This window comes from Ctenopharyngodon idella, chromosome 15 (genome assembly GCF_019924925.1).
Source record: "Ctenopharyngodon idella isolate HZGC_01 chromosome 15, HZGC01, whole genome shotgun sequence".
Classification (NCBI taxonomy): domain Eukaryota; kingdom Metazoa; phylum Chordata; class Actinopteri; order Cypriniformes; family Xenocyprididae; genus Ctenopharyngodon; species Ctenopharyngodon idella.
Window position 1 is genome coordinate 21,877,585 of NC_067234.1, and position 25,329 is coordinate 21,902,913.

A 25,329-nucleotide genomic window follows, 5' to 3' on the forward strand; every position below is an offset into this window, starting at 1 on the left:
TATTCATGAATAGTGTAAATTTCACAGTGTCACAGTAAAATTTTCCAAAACAATGTGTCGATATCTTTGTATGTAATATTTTACATTTTGTGTATATGCTGATTAATGGAAACTTCCCATTGTGACAACTTACCCCATATATTGTAACAACATTCTTTGCTTTGGGGGCATGTTGTCACAAAAGTTCAATGAACAGTATCTTTTGTTTTCTGGCCAATAGTGGTGGAACTGCTTAATATCATTTTTTATAGACAAGATTTGTGCATATACAGAAATAGATAAAATAAATAAAATAAATAAATTCTATTTATTTTTTATTAAAAAAAAAAAAAAAAAAAAAAACATTCACTACAGTAAAACATGTGATGTCTAGTCCCACCCTCCCATATTTAATCTAATTTAGCCTACCCCTAATGTTTTTTTCCCCCCTTTTCAATACAGATGATATATTTTTCAGTTCTCATAATGGCCACAAGTGGCCGAAGTGAAGCTTTCATAACATGAGTCAGATTGATACCACAAAAATGAAACCAGGATGGACTGTCACACACTGCTGTGATAGACACTTTTGTTGTTGATTAAACAGACCAAACTGTATAAAATTAAATTCATAAAATCTTGAAACTATATGGCGTAAAATACAGTCAGCTAGGGTGATCTTTTAAAAAAAGGGCTTATTTTGTGATATGATTTTTTCCAGCTTATTATGCAGCTACTTAACAGACAGACAGACAGACAGACAGACAGATAGATAGATAGATAGATAGATAGATAGATAGATAGATAGATAGATAAATAGACAGACAGACAGACAGACAGACAGATAGATAGATAGATAGATAGATAGATAGACATACAGATAGATAGATAGATAGATAGATAGATAGATAGATAGATAGATAGAGAAGTGAGTTACAATGTTGCCATTTTTCAGAAACATTTGGTCACTGAATGTTGTCATTTTACGAATCAAGTATTCCAAAAAGCCATGGAAATGAACTTAATATTATTTAAATGTAAAGTGCTCTTGATTATTTCAAACTTAGGGCCTATATAAATTTGATTTTCTCTCACAGTGACAAGAAAAACATGCTGAAAAAACATAAACAGTACCGTTCTCAACCAAGCGGTGTTCTATAGGCCATGGGAAACTGTCTGTCGGGGCAGTTATCGCGACAGGTTACTGTAAATTAATCACACTACTCTCTTGTTTTGCCTGTCGGTGAAACTGAAACATTTTTTTTTTTGCCAGTGGCTAAAAATACTCAAGCTGTGCTTTACGAGGCAACGCCGGCAATCGGTGAGAGCGACGTACGGGAATATATAGCCCCGCCCACTATTTCTTGGTATAAAAGGCCTTGAAAACAGCACAACGCTACCAGCCCTCTGACAGCAACTTCTGACAGCATCATTCCTTTACAACAACACTTAACTATGTCCGATACGCTTGGCGAAAGTCTCATACGGGTAAGTTAAATTGAGTTTACGTGTGTTTTGTTTATCTTTGGGGACAGTGGCAGAACTGCCAAGTGTGTTTTATCCTCCTAATTCATGTTGTCTTTATTTTACAGAATCTCATCAACCTGGGTTTAGATGAGTCGTTTCCACAGCTATCTCGCTCGTTCGCATCGAAGAGCATCAGTTCCGAGCGGCTCAACGACGACGTCTGGCCGGCGGACGCCTGGAACGACAGATCGCCCAGTAAACCACAGTTCAAAGCAGACCGATCCATGAGCCTGACCGACACCTTTAACAGAATGAAGCCCCACGACGTCCCCCCACCGCCCGGATTTCCTCCCCTGGCAACACTGCCTTCGAACCGGTACAAGACCGAGCTGTGCAGAAGCTTTCAGGAGCACGGCAGCTGCAAATACGGCACCAAATGTCAGTTCGCCCACGGCGAGAGCGAGCTGCGAGGTCTTTACCGCCACCCCAAATACAAAACTCAAGCCTGTCGCACTTTCTACCAGTTTGGATACTGTCCATACGGAAGCCGCTGTCACTTCATCCACGAGGAGAAAAGCTCTTTGCTCGGGCTTGACCAGAACCCGCGTCAACTGCGCCAAAGCGTCAGCTTCGCCGGTTTCACTCGCAGCAACTCTCCCCCGACTTTATACGAGCCCCTGAGCTTCACCCGCGCGCCCTCGGTCTCGCCTCCTCCAGCCGATATCTTGTCCCCCGTCTTCAGCGACTCTTCCCGCGACATGTTCCCCTTCAGCCGTCACAGTAGTGGAGATATCCACAACAACGCGCCCTTCACACCAGAGACTCGCTCACGATGTGTCTGCGGACACGGAAATAACTTCCAGGGTTCCAGCAACGAGCTATACATGAAGGAAGACCGAAACAAAGCCAACCTGCAGCGCTTTTCCTCAGAAGACTCGCTGTCAGACCGCGAAAGTTACAGCAGCACCGGTAGCTCGAGCGGCTCCGAGTCTCCCACCTTCGACGCCTCGAGCGGGAAGCGCCTCTCTGTTTTCGCGCGGATGTCTGTGTCTGACTAAGGACTTTACCGCGATTCCTTCCCAATCATTCAATCAGTCAAAAATAATGTGCAACGAGTCTTAATACTGTTAATTTATTATTATTATAATACACTTGCTAAAGGAGATTATTTTGATACCAAGCTGCCCTCCAAAGCCTAAGTAGCCCAGGCATTGTTTTTATAATGGTGTATTATTATTGTCTGTGATATTGTCTTCCATTTGCTTTTGCTTTTCTTGCTTTTCAACGTTGTTTAGCAGTAAGCATTGCAGACAAGTGCCTTAAAATATCATAACCTATGCTAGTGGCATAAGCAGAGCTTGTGTCAAATATATATAATTATGTATGTGTATATATCATATATCCAGTGTGTGAATTAGGGGGATTGGCTTTTTAAAAGAATTTCGTAAGTTTTTGAGAGGGGTCTGATCCCCCAAGTAATTTGCACCCTGTATATCAACCAACAATGTGACAAACTTGAGAAAAAAAATGACCATACATTCACTCACAAAGAATGCACTTTACAAATCTATACTGGGAGAATGTTTCCATGTAGCATTTTAACCAAAGCATTATGATGTTAGGTACCTGTTTTGTACAAGAAGACTAAGAAACAAACCTAAAAAAACAAAAAAAAAAAACAATATATTTATATTGGACAAGAGCTGTCAAGTTAATGTTTGACAACCCTGGTTGGGTCCTTACTCAAGGAAACTTGTCTTTTATCAGGGACTGTAACATTACAGTATTTCTGTAGAGTAGTTTGCTTCATTTGCGATGTTTTTGTAATTGTATAGACCTAACTAATATATTTATTAAGTATTTATTGAAGTTATAGCAATGTATTTTTTACTTATTTATCAATGTGTCATGGCCTTCGAAAGAAATTTAAGAAGCATTGACACAAAACGATGGAAACAATTTCAATTGACCAAAATAATGTAATAAATGCAAATTGTGAAAAACAATTGTATTGTATTGTATTGAACTCCATGTCAGTTGCACCATACCACAAAATCACAAGAATCCCTGCAAAGTGTCCCTCACAACTGCTTACATTTCAAAATCAGTTCATCATTTTCCTAAGAAAAATGCTGTTTTGTAAATACTAGAAGCAGGATTAAGATCATATTTGGCATAAACAGAGGTATTTCACACAACAACACACTTCTGACCTGCATCTCCCAGACAACTATGCATATCACAGAACAATGTCTGAAGCAATTGATAGCTGTCTTTAGAGATAAAAATCTGTCCTGTGTCGCAAATGAGGCCGTCAGCTTCTAGATCTGTGAGTTGGCCAGTTTAATGGAGTGCAGATCTTATCACAGGCCTATGACATTGTCATGCATTACATAAGCCTACGCATTGCTCCTTCATACGTTGAACGTTACTAAAGAATTAGGAACCCATACTTTTGAACTGTTTGCTACATTTGTGCTACTTAACCTCATGTTACTCAACCTTTCCCCTTGCCTTGACGCTTGATGTTTGTTTAACTAACCACAGCCTCACTATCATGTTCATAAACCCATGTAAACATACTACAAGACATCCCAATATGCAAACATCAGTTTATTGTGAAACCAGAATCAAAATGACTTAAAATCATTTGCATAGTGTTTTTAGTACATATTATTTCGGAGCAGGTTTGCAAAGTATAACATCATACAACAACCCACCCACCTTTCCCCAATTATAAACTATGACTTTTTTATGTAGAAGATACAAGAAGATGTATCGATGTATCAAATGGACTTGTTCATATAATGCAAGTCAATGGGGTTCATATTGAGGGAGAGTAAATGATGACAGATTTTGTTTGTTTGTTTGTTTGTTTTTTGGTGTGTAAAACCAGGCCCATATCATCAATCTATGACACATATGTAATTTTGTTACATGTCTGTCATATTATCAAACTTAAGATTGAAATTTAGCTTAAGAAATGCATTAAAGGTTTTTTTTGGCTTTTAGTATGAATAGGTTAGCATTACTGTTATCTATAAGCTAGCATTCTCCAAAACAATGACGAAATTCAAATTTAGAAGATATAAGCATTCAAAACTTACAGTCTCTCACTTCCGCCAATATGGATCAACGGTTTTGATGGGTAAAATCCAAAAGCCGCCCGTGAAACGCGCTTGTTTTGGGGCTAGTTTTGAGTAGTAATTGGGCAGGTTTTGTTGTGAAAACTTGGCAACCCTGCTAAAATTGGTCACTTGTTCACACATTTACTTTCTACATGGTGAATGGCACATAGTGCACTATATAGGGGATAGGGAAAAATTCAGACAGTGTACAAATGCTTTCCATTGGGGTGACTGAAGTCTGGTTTCACGCTAGTGTCACGCAAACAGTCGCAGTGCGCACACAGTCTACTCCGGTCCAGAGACACGAGAGCACAGAGCGGATCACATGCGCGAGTCGGCACAGACCACAAAACATATCGGACCCATATGAATTCTGCACAAAATGCTATTTTAAAGCAATATGGAGGAGATTAGGAGGAGAAACGGTTAGAGATTAGGAGGAAACTGAGGCTTTACCAAGCTCAACGGCTCTGGCTGAGCTGTTATATAAACAAAACGCCATTGGCTATTTTAAAAAAGGGGAGGAGCTGTTCAATATGTCTTGCCCTGTCTTCCTGTTTTAGTGGAAGTTAAGTTTAGGCCATTTAAAAATAAATAAATATGCAAACAATGAAAAAAAAAAAAAAACTGTCCCTATAAAACTCATTTCATTTCAACACATAGTATACAGGCTATTTTATTCTCTATACAGGCTAATTTATATTGTTACAGGACATTTTTCATATGTACCAAACACACATATAGTGAAAGAGTGTGATCCATCTGAGCTAAAACCAGAATGAGATCTTCTCCTCCTCACACTTCTCAACATATCTATCTTCTGATAAGGTTAAATATATATATAAAGACTACTATAACTCAAAATAAACATAACGGTGTCATGTGTGGGAAGATGGCACTTTAAGATATCACATGTCACACTTTGGCCCTAAATGAGGAAGTGTGGGCCTGGCCAAATGCCACAGGAAAATCTGATCAAATTGACAAAAAAAAAAGTTCTCTGTCATTCCACCCAAGTCTCTAGATCGGTGGGTAAGTTACTAAATGGTTAATATTTGTGGTGTAAAAGCCATTGTCACATTTAAGAGTTAAATGAACTTTATAGTCTATTACGCTACTCTCGTCTTCTAAGCCAGAACACACACAGGATGTGTAACCATAACAACAGTGCCAGTCCAGTAAAAGCAAATAACCAGACGAACACACAAATGGCCTGTCTTCTCCTTCTCTCTTCTTTTCAATGCGCTTTAGGACGCTATTGGTGCGCTTGACACAGCAAACAGTGGCAGCTGTTGTACCGCACAGTAAAGCCAGGCCTGAAAATTGCAATAACAGTGAGAAGCTTGTGATTACCTCACTGTTTACTAATGCTTCTGTACTTTGACAGCTCTCCCTGGGTAGAAAAGAAGCTTATTTAACCAGCTCAGAATGTACACCCTGCTAATTTTAAAAAGGGTGTTTCATAAAAAGTCACATTTGATCAACAGGTTTGCTTTGTAATCGTTTTTAGTCATCTGTGACTAACTTCTCAAAGGTAAAAGCACAGATCTAAATGCTTACCGTTGATTATAAGATGAATATATTGTCTAGCTTTTTCAGCTCCTCTAGACTTGTCACTGTTAAAGAATATAAAGAAAACACAGTTCTCCAAATAGAGTCAGCGGTTTCGATGAGGAAGTAGATAGTTACAAAAGGCCACGCATTAAATAGCTTCTCAAACGCCCTTTGTCACTTACACTAACAATTATATAGGCTGTATATCTGGTGTTATTATCACACTTTTATACGTTTGAAATGATACAGTTCATATCCATCTTCTTAGGTGTTTTCTTTGAACAAACCACTTGAGTGGGACACGTAAACCCCCCAAAATTCAGATTAATGGTTAACCAACCTGTGTTTTCAATGGTTGATTTGGAGATTATTACACATGGGCTCCCTGAATCCTGAATATTTGGTAACATTTAGATGAAAAGAAACCAAATAAGATCCATACTGAGAATATAAAACAATGAAATTGACATTTAATTAAACAGCAAAAGACAGAAAAGAAATGAGGAAGTCTCATGGTCAGAAACAACAAAAGAAGGAAGTAGAGAGCAACAAACAGTTACCATGGGGTTAATTAAACAAACCTAAAGTCATAATGTTTTGTTAGTTTCCTCTTACTTTTGGTCTAAAAGGTGACTGATGTGACGTGAAATTCATAATTTCTGAACTCATAACATAACTTTTACTGTTTAACTCTTGGACTATAAATGCATAAGCCATTGTTCAAAACAAAACCCATGATTGAATTTGTTTCTGGTAAGTTACCCGTCCACCACATTCTATCAATGTTTAACAGACCATAGTGTTTTATAAAGTACTCTAACCTTTCACCTGTTTCAAGACACACTACAATGCACTGTGTTAGTAACCGCCTGGATCGTAGATCTCTAATGTTTAACCTGCTTGTTGCAATACGTTTGTGTTCAATGAATAAATAATGAATAGAAACGTCAAAGAAAAGTGAACACAGAATTCTGTTAATGTTCCATCGGTTAGATTTTATAAGCTAACCTTATCAAATTACCATGAAAATGGCCAAATGCAAGAGATCGAGAACAACAGTGGCCTTAAAGTCTGGGTTCAACATAAAAATGAAGCTCAGTCAACAGCATTTGTAGCATAATATTGATTACCACAAAAAAGGCATGAGGCACATATAAAAAGGAAGTAAATGGAGCCCATTTTTGAAAAGTTTAAAGCTTATAATTTTACAATTTGTGTATTATTGGAGCTGTAAAGTTGTTCTCCTTATTTTTATGGTTGTTTTAGGGTTTACAGTGTTGCATTGTCATGTTATGAAGTTGTACAATTGTATTATAACTTCACAGAAAAGGTTAGTAAGTGATTTTTTTCACGCTAAAATCATGTTAAAGGGTTAGTTCACTTTCAAATGAAAATTACCCTGAGCTGTACTCACCCTCAAGCCATCCTAGGTGTATATGACTTTCTTCTTTCTGATGAACACAATCTGAGATATATTAATAAATATCCTGACGCATCTAAGCTTTATAATGGCAGTGAGTGATAACAACGAGTATGAGCTGAAGAAAGTGCTTCCATCCATCATAAACGTATTTCACACGGCTCCGGGGGGGTTAATAAAGTCCTTCTGAAGCGAAGCCATGCGTTTGTGTAAAAAAAAATATTCATATTTAACAAGTTCTGAAGTAAAATATCTAGCTTCCGCCAGTTCATCAGAAAGAAGAAAGTCATATACACCTAGGATGGCTTGAGGGTGAGTAAAGCTTGGGGTAATTTTCATTTGAAAGTGAACTAATCCTTCAAAACTAGTTCTGTCAAAACAATTAATTGTGATTAATCGCATCTAACATAAATGTTTGTAAGTATGTGTGTGTGTGTGTGTGTATGTGTGTGTGTGTGTGTGTATACAGTATGTGTATACACACACACACACACACACATATATTAGATTTATAGACTTTTATGTTAGATGCAATTAATCGCGATTAATCGATTTGACAGCAATAGTTAACACACATATAGCTTGTGTCCTGTGGCTATACTGTCGAAATATTCCTTTAAGATCAATCAGGTTGTATGTGATATTCTGTTTGCAATAAGTCCTAATAGGGGTTTCACATTATCCACGTGATTTCAGCTTTTCAAGGTGTGCTGTAAAGTCTCAGCTGGGGCAAGGTTAAGATTGTGGAAATTGCTTTTCTGCTTCAAGTAGCATAAAGGGAATTGCACAACTCGGCTCGGTGCAGACGTGCACAGCGTCATGGAAACGCATCTGGCTTTTATTCTGCCTGTACTAGTTGCTGTCTAAGCCTGTCAAGGATTTGCCTGCCAAGAACAATACGAGGTCAGATCCCAAGCAATGAGTGTGGAAGGAACACATGTGGCCGAAAATATGAGAGCCGAGTGAAAGATTGCTTAAATCACAGTCGGTCGCTGCCAAATGTCTTGCATCTGTGGTAAAGTATTCTCGCTGCTGACTGGAGGGAGTGTTTCCATTTCGAACGTTACAATCCTATGAAAACTTCCTGTAAAACACACCTATTTTAGGAAAACTGAATTAAGCACTTGAGTTGTTTCAAATGGGATATTATATGGCATTCAGAGTATCCCGTTTGTATTTTACCATACTCACAGTTGTGACCCTTATATGCGAAAATATCTGTAAGCCTTCTCGTAATAATACCACGCCTTGACATGGCCAGAAGGTAAAAGTAAAAGTTAATATTAGGAGTGGGTTTTTCCCTCATCTCTCCCTTCACTGTCTGTGCTTTTGCGTCACAACCAAGCAGGACCTCTCCTCCCTAGGGCTGCTGGGACGAGCACTGCTGGAGTAAGGAATGTACCAAAGAGAGCATGTCTATAAAAGGAAGGCACTTCCACCGCTCAGTGTTGACGTCAGTCGGCAACTATTTCCCCCTTTTCCTTTGCTCTGCTTTCGGCCTGAAATCAAGGCCGTATGGAGCGTCTTCGCTTCTGCTTCCTGTTCGTTTTTCTTTTTTTTGCAAAAAAATATTTGGACCTATACTTAAATATGTCATAATACTTATCTAAACTGATACGATATGAGAGCAATGTTACAAATTATTATTGAACCACAAAGTTCAGAAAACCTTGACCTTGTTTTAACAGGTTATTTAATTTGTAAATCTGTTTTTTTGTTGTTTTTTTTATCAGTTAACGGAAGATGGAGTGTTGACCACCATTTTTTCTTTTTTTTTTTTTCTTTTCTTTTCTTTTATTTCTCTCTTTTGCAAAAATATATTTGGACCACAGAAATTATTTATAAATTATAGTGGTGTCTAGATACATTTGTTCAGTATATTTGTCTATTTTATTATAATCAATAGTGATGGTGATAATAATTGTGTCTTTTTTATTGTTGTTATTAATGTTAATTACGTATATTATCTATGTATAAAACACTTTTGTATACCAAAATAATAAATAATATGTACAAAAGGCAATCTCTATATAAAACAATACATTTTATAATTACTATATATTATACAATATATACATATATAGTGTATAATTACTATATACTATATATATATATATATATATATATATATATATATATTGTATGTTCTCAATTGATATTGTTCATTGAAGCTTAATGTATTATGTAGAAGTGTATTGTGAGAAAAAGATCAATTGAGCGAGTTTATTACCTGCATTCAGATTTAGCATTTTTCTTCAGGTCAGTCCTATGTTCATAATAAAACATCTGTTTAAATGTCCGATGTATTATCCTGTCCTTTTAACAGTTAAGGGGTTTTCCCGTGACTGACAGCGCTAGTCAAAGCATTTGTCAGTTCTTTCTTGATCCGTGTTCACAACAATTCAGTCTTTTCAATGTAAAAGTCTTCGCTACTGACTGACACACTCATAAAGACAGTCTTTGCCGCTATCTAATGGCGTAATAATGTAACTTCTGTTGCTGTTCACGGTCAGGGACAATTTTTTCTGGCGGAAGGAAGGCTTTAGTGAAAGTTTACTTCATGAAAGTTGCATTGATACATATTTTTGCCTTTAATATTTGTATTGTGTGGTAACCATTTTATAAAAGCAATAAGGTACTCGAGGCTAGTGCTATATCATGAATAAGTCACGGCTGAAGGGCGTTGTTAGGCACGACGCGAAGCGGACAGCCTCTCGTACCTTATTGCTTACATATATATATATATATATATATATATACTTTATTTATATACAGTATGCAAAATATTGAACAAAAATATAATCTCTTTATAAAATCATCAATCTGGTTATTTGTGTCTTCACTTACATCAAATTATCAAATCATAATTTCTACCAAAAGTAACACCCTAATGTGATGGTTTCCTTTGATTAAAATGGTTAGCCACCAATGTCATCATCAATATGTTTGTAAGATATGTAAAATATGATTTGTTTTAACAAAAATACAACATTTATACTGAAATAGAAGCACATTTTTAAAGAAAAGTATTTCAGTTTGTTAAGTTTTCAATTATAAAACAACAGAACTATTCAAAATGACAAGACATGTTTGGACACTTTCCAATTGTCAAACGTAATATGTTAAACTTAATCTGTGGTTACCCTGCTCAGACATCTATGTGAACCTGAGGAAATGACTTCATGCACTAAAATAATCTTTCGACTAGTTAGTTAACAGTAACATCATTTGTCTGCAGATGCCAATTGGTTTTGGTGTTTTGTTGTCTAATGTAAGCAGTTCATTTAAACTGTGTCTTAAGTTTTAAAATACTTTTTGGTGGGCCAGTGTATACAAGAATCTTTATAGATAATAAAGTTAAACATGTTGTACATCTTGTGAACAAATTCACACAACTTTGAAAGTACTTCTTGTAAAATAATGCTTGTTATGAGTAGATCAGGAAAAAACACACTACACTTGTAGCAAAGAAAAGTTTATGTGCGTAAATGAAAAAGAGAACAAAGTCCAACTGAGAAAGATAGTAGTAAAAAGACATTGAAAAATTATCTTCTTTGCATAAGTTCACCTGACAGTTCGCCTTTTTGACACACTTGTGGACGTGTACGTCATGTTCTTTGTACAAAAGGACAAAACAGCATGAGTAGGTCTAAATATAAAATAAAACATTGTTCTCTGTCTCAAATGTGCAGAAGTTCTGTTTCTTCCTGTTTCAGGTTCCCTCGTGAAAGATAACACTAGACTGTTGCTTGCAGACTGTTTTATTCCCATATTAGGATTGAATCAGTGTGCAAGAAATCAATATAAAGCAAAAACTGTGAATGATTAAACAAAAGTGTATTGGCACCAAATTGTCACGTCTCGAACTGGCTACAAAACATGACTATATATCTCAGTAATGATTAAAAAGTGATGAATCAACTGGTAATTAGCTTAATAAATAGAACATTATATACGTTACAATACTCAAGTATGATTCTTCTAGTGTGTGAGTTATGAGTCAATTAGTTAATCTAGTCACGCCATTTAATTATTGTCCTTACACCCGCATATTTTATATATAACAATATGAGTAAATAATGAGTAAAAAAAACAAAAATATACACATTTTTGTAAATATATTTAAAAATCTTTATCTTAATCTTATGTTAGGGCTGTCAAGCAATTAAAATTTTTAATAATTTTACAAAAATAATCTAACTAATCACAAGTTAATCGCACATCAAGAAATTACCCCATAAGATAATGTAAACTCATTATTGTGTTAAATAAGAAAAGCATCAAATGGACATTACAAAAAGTAGCTTTAGAAAAGTAAATATTTTATTTGATTCAACATCATGACAGAATTTTCATTTTGGGGTGAACTATACCTTTTATTAATATGGAAATATGATTTTTTTTAAATGAAATGATACTCTAAATAAGAACCTAATACTGCCAGTAGGTGGCGGTAAATGTCTAAATGAGTAAATCATTGAGTCATTCATTCATTCATTCATTCATTTGATTCGTTCAAATGGCTGATTCATTCAGGAATGAAGTAAATGGCTCTCTTTATGAATGAGCCATTGAATCATTGGTTCACCCGACTGATTCGCTCAAGACGCGGATACATTAAGAAAGGAAACACCGCTGTGCTGCTCTGAGACACACAATCGTTCTGTGCTGGCTTTATAGGTAATGTTTTCGTTGTCAAAATTAGGCAAAAACAGACAATATTGTGTGTAAAATATAACACAATATTAACTTATTTAAAAATCAGTATCACATTTGCACTCGTGCTATTCGGCACTCGTGTGATATTGCAGCTTTATTGAGGGAAATCAATAATCGTAATCCATAAAACAGGCATAAGGTCAAAACCACAGGCAAACAGTCCAAACATAAAACAAGGTCCAAGACACATGCAAAAAGGGATATCCGAGACAAGCAGAAGATCAAAACCAAGTCAAGGGAATCAGGATAACGCTCAGAAATGCAGTGTGACACTAAACAAGACTTCGCAATGGGTGAATGAAAATACGTGCTGTGTTCGAAATTGCCCCCTATACCCTCATTCACTATCCCCTACATTACTCCACTAATATAGTCCACTTGAAGGAGTGAATTTGGACACTGAGTGCGCCGGAAGGGCTGCCACTTTTGCATAGTTAGTGCTTGCTGTTTAATAATCATTTGAAACTTAGCAAACTGGCAGCTCCAGTGGTAAGATGAAAAGATTTATCTTGAAATCTGCCATGGAAACTAGCATGTATGAACGGTAATTAAAATAATAATAATAATAATAATAATCAATTAACAAGGAATTAATACCTGTATAATAATACGCTGTAGCCACATTGGATCAGCCGTTTGGAAAAACTGCAGGCGCCATCTTCTGGTCAGACGTGGGAATTCATTCGACGTGCGACTCTCACTGTGTATTATGGGTATTCTCTAGCCATTGAGCGTACATCAGTTGATTGAATGAGTGCACTCAATAACGTCCACTATGGTTTCGGACACCACTACAAATGGCTGTCCCTCAAATATTGCCCTATTTAAGGGTATAGGGGGCGATTTTGGACACAGCCTCTGTTTAAATAGGCAGGGTTAACAAAATGATGAGGCACAGCTGGATGTAATCAGGCATAATAATGAGTCCGGGCAATGGGTTGTGGGAAAAGTGGTCCATGGTGAGATAACCAAGACAGAATGAGTGCCCTCTGGTGGAAATCAAGAGCATTCCAGCTGGTGGATGTAAGAAAATGTATGAACTTAAGCGGGGCGGGTGCATTAAATGCGTTCACAATTTTAACGCATTATTTTTTTCCATAACTAATTAATTAAGTAAACGGGTATAATTTTAGTTATATTTTCTCATATATATAGCCAGAAACCCATTCATGCGCTCCAGATTGTTTTGCTGAGGCATGATTTTTTCGAGGCATGTGAAACAGCTTTTCAACTTGAGACATGAAACCAGCCTCAGCATATGGCCAGATGGTCAGACTTCAAACAAGTAATTACAATCTTGTTTATGTTGAGTCTAAAATAAGTTCCCTCTAGGGTATTCTGAAATACTGCACATGACATTGCAAGTGTATGGTGGTGAACAATTCCTCTTTATGGCCACTGAGGCTGGGTATTTGAACAGGTGTGTGAATTTTGAGAGGGAAGTATGAATATGAGTGGAGTTGAAAGGGGCACTTTCCGCAAATGCTCTCCTCGTTGCACACAGAGGCGGTTTTTGCAGGCAAGGGCAAATTCCTTCCCACTGCTCTGAAAATGATCCGTCGTGGAAATTACCTGCCATCAGATGATAGAAAAGGAATGATGAGATTAAGTATTATTAGCTGTAGAACAGACTGTTTCAATGGGAAATTTTTCTGCTTTTAGATTTTGCTCTCTAAAGCAGCCCTCTTCCAGGAAAAAGACATTGACTGCTTTCTCTAAGGGATCTACATGGCAAACTAAGTGCTCAGAGAGTCTTCATTATTTCAGCATTTTAAAAGGCATGTTTAAACCAGTGCAAATTATTCACTATCTGCTCTGTCAACAGCAGAGCTAAGCATTAGCAAACACCCAACAACATAAGAACGGTTGAAGTTGTCACGCTTCTTATACTTTATTGAATATTTCTCAGGGTAGTTTATTTTATAGTCAAGTGTTTTTTAGCGTGTTGCTATGTGTTGCTAAGGCGATCAGGGTGGTTGTTAGTGTGCTGCTATGCAGTTGCTGAGGGGTTCTAAGTGGTTTTTTAGTGTGTTGCTATGCGGTTGCTAGCTGCTAGATGGTTATTTTCTGGCCAAAGTAAGAAGAGTTGTTTGTGTGTTGCTAAGGCGAAATGAGTGGTTGTTAGTGCGCTGCTATGCAGTTGCTAAAGGGTTATAATTGGTTTTTAGTGTGTTGCTATGCGTTTTCTAGGGTGTTCTGTGTAGCTGCTAGATGGTTATTTTCTGACTGAAGTAAGAAGAGTTGTTTGTGTGTTGCTATGTGTTGCTAAGGCAATCTGAGTGGTTGTTAGTGCGCTGCTATGCAGTTGCTAATGGGTTCTAAGTGGCTTTAGGTGTTGTTATGCAGTTGCTAGGGTATTCTGGGTAGCTGCTAGATGGTTACTTACTAGCAGAAGTAAAAAAGTTGTTAGTGTGTTGCTAAGGCGATCTGAGTGGCTGTTGGTACACTGCTATGCAGCTGCTAAGGGGTTGTAAGTGTTTTTTTTAGTATGTTGCTATGTAGTTGCTAAGGCAGTCTGAGTGGCTGTTATTGCATTGCTATGCAGTTGGTAAGTGGTTCTAAGTGGTTTTTAGTGTGTTGCTATGTGGTTGCTAGGGTGTTCTGGGTAGCTGCTAGAAGGTTATTTTCCGGCCAAAGTAAGAAGAGTTGTTTGTGTGTTGCTATGTGTTGCTAAGGCAATCTGAGTGGTTCTTAGTGCGCTGCTATGTAGTCGCTATGGGGTTCTAAGTGGTTTTAGGTGTTTTTATGCAGTTGCTAGGTTGTTCTGGGTAGCTGCTAGATGGTTACTTACTGGCAGAAGTTAAAAAGTTGTTGGTGTGTTGCTAAGGCGATCTGAGTGGCTGTTGGTACACTGCTATGCGGCTGCTAAGGCGTTGTAAGTGTTTTTTAATGTGTTGCTATGCATTTGCTAGGGTGTTCTGGGTAATTGCTAGATTGTTACTCAAGAGAGTGTGTTGCTATGTAGTTGCTATGATTTTCAGAGTGGATGTTAGTGCATTGCTATGCGGTTGCTAATGTGTGTTTTTTTAGTATGTTGCTATGTGGTTGCTAAGGCAATCTGAGTGGCTATTATTGCATTGCTATGCAGTTGCTGGGATATTTAGGGAGCTTTTAGTGTGCTGCTATGCAGTTGCTAAGGGGTTCTAAGTGTTTATTAGTGCGTTGCTAGGGTGTTCTGGTTATTTTCTGGCCAAAGTAAAAAGAGTTGTTTGTGTGTTGCTAAGGTGATCTGAGTGGTTGTTAGTGTGCTGCTATGTAGTCGCTAAGGGGTTCTAAGTGGTTTTAGGTGTTGTTATGCGGTTGCTAGGGTATTCTTGGTAGCTGCTAGATGGTTACTTACTGGCAGAAGTAAAAAAAAGTTGTTGGTGTGTTGCTAAGGCGTTCTGAGTGGCTGTTGGCACACTACTATACAGCTGCTAAGGGGTTGCTATGTAGTTGCTAGGGTGTTCTGGGTAGCTGCTAGATGGTTACACAATAGAGTGCGTTGCTATGCAGTTGCTAAGAGGTTCTAAGTGTTTATTAGTGTGTTGCTATGCGGTTGCTAGGATGTTCAGAATGGTTGTTAGTGCATTGCTATGCAGTTGGAGGTGTTCTGCGTAGACTAACTTGCCCAAGTAAGACAAACCCACTCATGTCTTATTATCCACCAGGTCAAAAAAAAAAAAAAGGGGAAATTTTGAAAACCCCTAGCCTTAAGTATAGGCAACAGGAATAATGATGCTTGCCTTAGAAAACACCATTAATAATGACAATAATAAAAGGGAAAAGGAGAGCAAAAGTGTCTGTTTGAAGAACTGACTCTAAATTAAGAACTTGAAAGAAAGAAAGAAAAAAGTTAGTCTACTGGAAATATAGGGGTAAAAGGCCATTTCTTAAACACTTCTGAAACATTCATTCAGTCAAGCCTTCAGCACTTTTCAAACAAAAGCACCTCTGATTTAAACCACCTGACATGGTTCCATTCTGCTGCTCAGTGGTGGAGCGACCGTAACCACTTCTGCAACAGCTGCGTGACTCTGCTTACCTTTTTCCACCTCAGAAGTGCAAAGCTATTCCATTCTAGCATCTACAACAGTATTTTGCAATCAGAGAGGAAACGTCTAAGGAAAATCTTTAGAGACCAATAACAGGGTCTCAAAGGAAACTTTCAGACATATTTTGTCATAGTGTTGCATAGACTCTCTTGAGCATTCGCCAGTCACTCACTCACTCACACAGGAAGTTTGCCTGTCGACAGGAGTGTATATAAACCTGAGATCATACATATCTAGGGAATTTTAGATCCTTTGCTGAATCAGCAAAGGTTATTGGCAAACTCATATCATCAAAACTGGCCTAGACAAGACTGGCATTATCTGCCAAATTAGGTTACACCTTTAGGTTCCCATGAGAAAAAAGTCATAGTAAGATCAGCATTGTGGTATCGGTGCATGTGAATTGGTCTCCAAGAGTGCTTTCCCTTGCCACAATGTGTCTTCGGTTGATGTCAGTATGTACGTCTGCGTTCACATCAGGTGTGAGGTCACACTACACTTCCTTTACTCTGTTTACTCTCACTTTGTTTACACAGACAGCCCCCTAGTCAAAACACAGCGCTCATTGCTAGGCATGCTAGCTCTTGCACCATTGGCTTGCACAATTTCTCAGAAGAACCAGGCCAGTTCTTTCAGGGTTTATTTTTTGACTTCTCAAGCGAAGCTCTCATGACCCTGATTGCGTGTAATGTTTGAGGAAGGCTTGCGCAAATTCTAAGTGAGAGTTTTTTCTCTCATTGTTATGTTCATTTCATGTTAAAAAGGTAAAGGCTGAATAAGCAAATATATTTTAGTAGACATTTATTTTACTTCACTTGTTAATGTAATTACATTTTATTTAAATACTTCATATGTTAAATATATATTTATATACAGTGGGTACGGAAAGTATTCAGACCCCCTTAAATTTTTCACTCTTTGTTATATTGCAGCCATTTGCTAAAATCATTTAAGTTCATTTTTTTTCCTCATTAATGTACACACAGCACCCCATATTGACAGAAAAACACAGAATTGTTGACATTTTTGCAGATTTATTAAAAAAGAAAAACTGAAATATCACATGGTCCTAAGTATTCAGACCCTTTGCTGTGACACTCATATATTTAACTCAGGTGCTGTCCATTTCTTCTGATCATCCTTGAGATGGTTCTACACCTTCATTTGAGTCCAGCTGTGTTTGATTATACTGATTGGACTTGATTAGGAAAGCCACACACCTGTCTATATAAGACCTTACAGCTCACAGTGCATGTCAGAGCAAATGAGAATCATGAGGTCAAAGGAACTGCCTGAAGAGCTCAGAGACAGAATTGTGGCAAGGCACAGATCTGGCCAAGGTTACAAAAAAAATTCTGCTGCACTTAAGGTTCCTAAGAGCACAGTGGCCTCCATAATCCTTAAATGGAAGACGTTTGGGATGACCAGAACCCCTTCTAGAGCTGGCCGTCCGGCCAAACTGAGCTATCGGGGGAGAAGAGCCTTGGTGAGAGAGGTAAAGAAGAACCCAAAGATCACTGTGGCTGAGCTCCAGAGATGCAGTCGGGAGATGGGAGAAAGTTGTAGAAAGTCAACCATCACTGCAGCCCTCCACCAGTCGGGGCTTTATGGCAGAGTGGCCCGAGTGGCCCGACCCCGCACAGAGTTTGCTAAAAAACACCTGAAGGACTCCAAGATGGTGAGAAATAAGATTCTCTGGTCTGATGAGACCAAGATAGAACTTTTTGGCCTTAATTCTAAGCGGTATGTGTGGAGAAAACCAGGCACTGCTCATCACCTGTCCAATACAGTCCCAACAGTGAAGCATGGTGGTGGCAGCATCATGCTGTGGGGGTGTTTTTCAGCTGCAGGGACAGGACGACTGGTTGCAATCGAGGGAAAGATGAATGCGGCCAAGTACAGGGATATCCTGGACGAAAACCTTCTCCAGAGTGCTCAGGACCTCAGACTGGGCCGAAGGTTTACCTTCCAACAAGACAATGACCCTAAGCACACAGCTAAAATAACGTAGGAGTGGCTTCACAACAACTCCGTGACTGTTCTTGAATGGCCCAGCCAGAGCCCTGACTTAAACCCAATTGAGCATCTCTGGAGAGACCTAAAAATGGCTGTCCACCAACGTTTACCATCCAACCTCACAAAACTGGAGAGGATCTGCAAGGAGGAATGGCAGAGGATCCCCAAATCCAGGTGTGAAAAACTTGTTGCATCTTTCCCAAAAAGACTCATGGCTGTATTAGATCAAAAGGGTGCTTCTACTAAATACTGAGCAAAGGGTCTGAATACTTAGGACCATGTGATATTTCAGTTTTTCTTTTTTAATAAATCTGCAAAAATGTCAACAATTCTGTGTTTTTCTGTCAATATGGGGTGCTGTGTGTACATTAATGAGGGGGGAAAAAAAATGAACTTAAATGATTTTAGCAAATGGCTGCAATATAACAAAGAGTGAAAAATTTAAGGGGGTCTGAATACTTTCCGTACCCACTGTATATATATATATATATACTATTTATATGACTATATTTAACATATTTATATACAGTTGATTGCATTGGTCATTTGAAACATCAAATTTAAAATAAATAAAGTTATATATTTATTGTACTATTGTAATGTCTATTGGGAATATATCCAAATATATCCCAAAAATTTTTCATACAGTGGACTACCATTAAAATTGATAAAATTTTGGGACGAAAAATTATTCAGACACTTTGACCTGACCATATTTTGCTTAAGTGTTATCTGACATAATTACAATTATAAAACTGTTAGTTCCTGTCCTTTATTCTGATTGGTCAATAGCTGTGTTTTATTCACGATAAAACACGGCTATGACCGCTTCACCCAACGGTTCTGTGTATCACTACACAAGATCCTTAGCAAACTCTCTTAGCAACATACACTGTATGTTCTCAGTTGATATTGTTCATTGAAGCTTACTGTATTAGAGTATTGTATGTAGAAGAGTATTGTGAGAAAGAGATCAAGTGAGCGAGATTATTACCTGCATTCAGATTTAGCATTTTCCTTCAGGTCAGTTCTATGTTCACAATAAAAAATCTTTTTAAATGTCCGATGTATTATCTTGTCCTTTTAACAGTTAAGGGGTTTTCCCGTGACTGACAGCGCTAGTCAAAGCATTTGTCAGTTGCGTCTTGTTCCATGTTTACAACAATTCAGTCTTTTCAATGTAAAAGTCTTCGCTACTGACTGACACACTCATAAAGACAGTCTTTGCCGCCATCTAATGCCGTAATAATGTAACTTCTGTTGCTGTTCATGGTCAGGGACTATTTTTCAGGCGGAAGGAAGGCTTTTGGTGAAAATTGAATTCATGAAAGTTGCATTGATACATATTTTTGGCTTTAATATTTGTATTGTGTGGTAACCGTTTTATAAAAGCAATAAGGTACTCGAGGCTAGTGCTGTATCATGAATAAGTCACTCTGCTTCGCATCGTGCCTAACAACGCCTTTCAGCCGTGACTTATTTACGATACAGCACAGCTTCTCGTATCTTATTGCTTACATAATTTTTTCGGACACAGTTTAACTCTGAGATCTTGCCATATTTTATTACCGTTTTTTTAAACTATAGTGAATAAACTGTATTAATGAATGAAATGTTCAAGGTGTCTGAATGAATTTTGGTTTGACTGTATATATTGGGAATATTAAAGTGAGACATAACACCCAAAAAACACCCAAACAGTTACAATATATTAAAACACTATCTGACTATAAAACTTAGCACATAATGGACACATTAACAGTTTTTCTGTGAAGGAGTTTTCTGTTTAAGCAGCAAGTAGCCTACACATTTCGGAAAACATGTTTTCACACAGTGGATTGGGAACAAAATTTTGAAACTTTGAGTCAGTTTCTGAAGCCTAGGGCGCTGGGACAAATCCACACATGCAGTGAAATGTGATTGGAAGCCTGGGTTGCTTTAAAAACACACGCAGGGGTTAGGAGACCTGTCCTCTGGTGGCCGCTCTCTCTCCTAAAGAGCCTTCGTCAGCAGTGGGGGGGCTGTTGCTTCTGAAACACATGTGGGATGTGGAGCTGTGACAGGATCACAAAGAGTGCCATTCAGCCCAGAGAGGCTCTGAAAACAGCAGCAGCCTCCCTTTGCTCTCCTCCCTTTTGCTGCCTCCATCTGTGGCCTTATTTCCTCTCCCTTCACTGCACCTCACACACAACACATAAAACCTCAAAGATTACAAAACTAGACTTTGTTTCTCATGAGGAAAAGGCATCAAGATCTAAAGGTTTTTTTGTTATTGTTGTTGGTTTTTTTTAGGGCATCTGGGGCACTTTTTCATGAATTTGGCACACAGTTGTTGTTGGGTTTTTTTGTAGTGAGAACATTTAAATACATTAGATTATAGACTTTTATGTTACATAAAATTGACCTTACATGAAAAGTAAGTGGTTTCATGATTTTGGCCTGCATGTGTCACAATAGAGGTCTTGACCTTCTCAACTGTATCCAACAATTAAAATCATACAACGTCAACAATTAATGTAGTAAGTTTAACTATTTGTTTGTTTGTCATTCATTCATTATTTTGAAATTGTGTATTTACCTGGAAATTTAATGCAATACATCAGTCTGAAAGTTTGCTAATTTTGCTGAAATTTTGCTTGAATAGATACAGATAATAGAATAGATAATAGATAATAGAATACAACAGCTCATATAATATTTTATATAATATAACTCCAACGTCAACAATTAATTGTAGTAATTTTAACTAGTCATTTTATCTATTTGTTTATTTATTATTATTTTAGCATTTTTATTTTTTATATTGTTTATTAATAATTTCAGTGCATACATATATTTATGTATTTATTTATTTGTTTATTTATTTTATAAATATTTATTGTGTATTTAACTTGAATATTTGTTGCTAGAAAATTAATAAATAAAATAAAACAAAATAAAATAAATGTGCTTTTACTACACATAACATGGTCAAGCTACCGATACTGGGGTAAAAGCATGGTAAGTTTTGTGGCTACTGTCATTTTACTACACCTATTACAGTAAAAATAAAGTTACTGTGGTAAAAAAGTATTGTGGTTACTGTGCTTTTACTACAAATACTACCACTTTCGAACTACACTAGTTACTAAGAATGTATTGGAAAACAACAAAATCACACCAATCACCAACACAGGCTTGAATATTAAACACAATGCCTCCATGTTGAACAGCATTTTCTGAAGACTTCCTTGAATGACCATCTGCTGAAAAAGATTTTTTAAGAGCTTCACGCCTTTTTTTTTTTTTTTTTTCCAAATATTTTGATGCAGTGAATTTTTGTCACTGTGATCTGTGATTAAAGGAATCTTTGTGCATTCTCTTCATTCTAAGTTCCAGAGAGGGTTCAAACTGACCTCCAAAGAACCTTGGAAACAATCATTTGGAAACATCCTGTTCACTAAGAGTTACTCAATCTGCTTTGTTCCCCTGAGAGGGTGTAGGTTTTTCTTTTTCTTTCTTTCTTTAAATTCACCACTGTTTTGTAAGCCCACGAGCACGCTCTTAAATCGCTGTCTTTTAAAGTAGCATGATGAAAAATGTCTTTCCCCTGTCTCTCAAACAACAGCAGCTGAAATAATTGGTGAGTTTCCAAAAACATCAGAAAGTGAAGAATGTATGCCCCCCCTTGTTATTTAAAACAACACCCTAATTAAAAATTATGGAATATCCAAACGTTTTATGGGAAAGAATTTTTGTTACGGGAATGATCTGTTCTGAAATCTGAATTGGAAATCATGCGATTACAACATTCTCTCACTTTCTTGGTCCTATACATGTATATACCGCAATAAACATGTAATATAATACAGCTACTCCTCTGTCTGTGTGTGTGTGTGTGTGTGTGTGTGTGTGTGTGTGTGTGTGTGTGTGTGTGTGTGTGTGCGTGTGTGTCTCAGAGCACATGCACTTCCTCTTTTATGAGGTACTGGTACTGCTTTAAGTAGGAAATGAAGCAAAAAGGAAAAGGGAAGTGAAACTGACCAATTGTGACATTAATGAAAACTTGAGATGTTTTTTTTAAGTCTGTTGCTGTCATAAGGTCTAAATCTATACTGTTGCAGTTCAGATCTTCCTGGGGAAAGTTGTAAACATTATAAAACATCTAGTAAAAATATACCCAAAGGATATCAGCTCTCTTTAAAAATGTAAAGACACCTACTCCCCGTCTAAAAGACCTCATGGGTTATCTGATGACAGGGAACAATATTTAAATTTATACAATATAAATTCTTTTAATATGGACTTTTCAATTTAATATGTTTGCAACTTCAGCTGACTGGTGGTGTCCTGCCTATTGTTTGTCATGAGGAACGTGAACGTGATTTCAACAAGTACAGAATGTTCCTGGAACAAAATTACAATCAACCAATCAGATTTGAGGGACAAGTTTACTGTTTATGTCAAGTTTAGGCTTACAACCAGGGTTAAGTGCTTCTACATCAGTTATTCATCTATCATTTCCCTCTGATTTTAGGGATAAGTTATAGGTAGGGTTAGGTTTAGGGGTAGGGATATGGTTAGGACTAAATTTTCAGACAGGAATGTTGTTCCAGGATCAACAAAATATTACTTGGTAAAACCACGGTTAAACAGTACTATTTCAGCCATAGAAGATAAAATATAAAATACTACAGTAGCTTATATGATAGAACACTCTGTTACACGCTATTTACTATGGCATGATGAGCACTGTGAGCACTTTAACAACAGAGAATGAACAGTGTTTGGTTGTCACATATGAGGTGCTTTAATATGACTGTACTGACCTCTGGTGGTTACTTGGTTGTATACAGCTGTACAATGGAATTATTTAAGTTTTCCATCCTTTTTATCTAATCTATATGCTACTGTTTAAAAGTTTGGGGTCAGTAAGATTTTTTTTTCCCCGCAAGGACACATTAAATTGATCAAAACTGACATTAAAGGCATTAATAATGTTACAAAAGATTTCTATTTCAAACAAATGTTGTTCTATTGAACTTTCCATTCATCAAAGAATCCATTTGTAAATTATATATATAATATATATATATATATATATATATATATATATATATATGACAAAAATTTTAGTTAGTAATATAATCTAGATTACTTTAGGTAATGTATTCTGACTACTTTTTGATTACTTTTTAGATTACTTTTGACCTAACTCATTTATCACATTGATTTGAATAGGATAATCTTGTACCATATTAATATAAAAATACAAAGAGAAAAAGAATATATTCCATTCTTTGCTATCAACAACATGAAGTATATTAAATATTACATTACGTCAGGGTTTGCCAGACTGGAGTTTGTGAGTTTAATGAAAAGCTATTAATTAAATCATAAAAATTAAAACAATTTTAAAATGAAGACAATCAAAATAAAAAATTTACTAAAAAAAGATTTATTTTAAAAATATATTTGTTTACCTGCATGTCATGTGACCATTAACCAACATCAGAGAACAGTGAACTTCATATTTGGCAGATAAACTATAAAACTACAACATATAAATCGTGTGACAACTTGCCCCAACCTTTTGGTTCTATCTTTTAATGTAGCTGAATCTTGCTTTAATGTATCCCAGTGTGGTTTAAGTGGTTATTAGAGTTTAATGGTTTTGTGTCTCCTTATTTAACCAACTTCTATAACCAAAATGAAAAAAAAAAAAAAAAAAAGTTGAAAAATTTAAAAAAGTGCTTATTTGAATCCAACAGATACTACTAGATATGCAATAAGGCTTTTTACTTAAAACCATGAAGTCACAGACATCATCCGAACATAAAACTCTTATCAGTCAAAATGATTCCTTTGCACAAGAATGTTTCGTTCCAAAAACACGAAAATGTTTTTTCCCCCTGCCTCATTGTCTTACAGTAGCCAGGTTGAGTTCCCCACCCCCAGCTCCCAGCGCACTCCTTTCCGCTCACGGATTCCATTCTACACAAGAGCCTGGAGAGCATATGTTTGACCCACAGTCCCAGTGAATGTGGCCATCTGCTCGGGATTCCATATGATCCGGGCCCTGTGTGAGAATGCGCCTGGCTTTGTAAAAACTCACTAGGCGATGTGGGAGAATCTTCCCCACACACAATAGAGAACAGTAAGACAGTTTTAACCCTTTCCCCGGTTCGCCTCTCTCAAAGGACGCCTCCCCGAACCATTGTCCTCCCTGACAAGTGAATAGTGAACAGAATCAGTTTCTTGTTACTTAACTGTCAAAAGCTTTCGTGGGATTCAGTTTCAACTCTTCATAACACCAACAGGACCTTCACACTGAAGCTAAATGGACAAAGTGGGAGAAATGAAGAAAAACTTCAGAGTAGAGCCACAGGTTATTCGGAGAAGAAAAACTTGATAAATACGGTTTTGCGGCAAATAACTCTATATTTGTCACCACCAACCACTTAACATATGGATGGATAGGCAAATGGTGAGTAAACTAGATAAAAACAAAGGGCTCCTCATTTCCATACTAGATGTGATCTGCTCACACCTCCCCCAACCACAAGCCACAATAAATGAGCGAACAAACTCACAGCACTGATAGAGATACTAGCCTGCAGTCAAAGCACTATTTAGCAAATCAAGTCATAACGCACATCCATGGAGGAACTATTGCATGTTGCTTCAGAAAATCCTCACATGCTAAACGTTGTGCAACAAAACAATCTGGTATTTTCATTTTCTTTAGGTTTTACATGATTATTCCAAACACATGTTTAAAGTCAGTCATTTTGGGAACTTACTCATTAAAGTTTAATTAGGTGGGGTGAGATTTAAGATTTCCGACAAATCAGTTTTAAAAAAAAAAAAAAAAAAAAAAAAAACACCCCCCATGTCATTCAAAACCTGTATAGATTTCTTCTGTGGAACACAAAATATAAGAATATATAAGAAAAATATAAGCTAAATGAGACATGTATTTTGTCCTAGTCTATCAGACCCATTGTTTTGGGAAGAACCTCAAGAGCCGATG

At 37.0% G+C, this 25,329-nt stretch overlaps 1 protein-coding gene and 1 long non-coding RNA gene across 3 annotated transcripts in view; one reads left to right on the plus strand and one right to left on the minus strand.

Moving 5' to 3' along the window:
- The window catches only part of LOC127494972 (uncharacterized), a 90,610-nt gene extending 77,498 nt beyond the window's left edge, over window positions 1–13,112 (minus strand). Inside the window, exon 1 of one of the 2 annotated variants that reach the window (XR_007925022.1) lies at window positions 12,865–13,112. This is a non-coding gene — a long non-coding RNA (uncharacterized LOC127494972). Of the gene's footprint in view, window positions 1–1,113; window positions 1,217–12,864 lie in introns of those variants that run through there. The other variant, XR_007925023.1, reaches the window with a different exon arrangement.
- zgc:162730 (uncharacterized protein LOC564559 homolog) lies at window positions 1,266–3,452 on the plus strand. The gene is made up of 2 exons (XM_051861250.1): window positions 1,266–1,467; window positions 1,572–3,452. Exons 1-2 carry the CDS (start codon window positions 1,435–1,437, stop codon window positions 2,502–2,504), a joined length of 966 nt encoding a protein of 321 aa, XP_051717210.1. The 5' UTR covers window positions 1,266–1,434; the 3' UTR covers window positions 2,505–3,452.
- Window positions 13,113–25,329: the final 12,217 nt, after the last annotated feature.

What these genes read in the sequence shown, in the direction of transcription:
- zgc:162730 (XM_051861250.1), top strand. Translation starts at nt 1,435, where the DNA reads ATGTCCGATACGCTTGGCGAAAGTCTCATACGG. An exon ending in TTGGCGAAAGTCTCATACGG is followed by an intron (nt 1,468 to 1,571) that starts GTAAGTTAAATT and finishes TTTATTTTACAG; the next exon opens with AATCTCATCAACCTGGGTTT.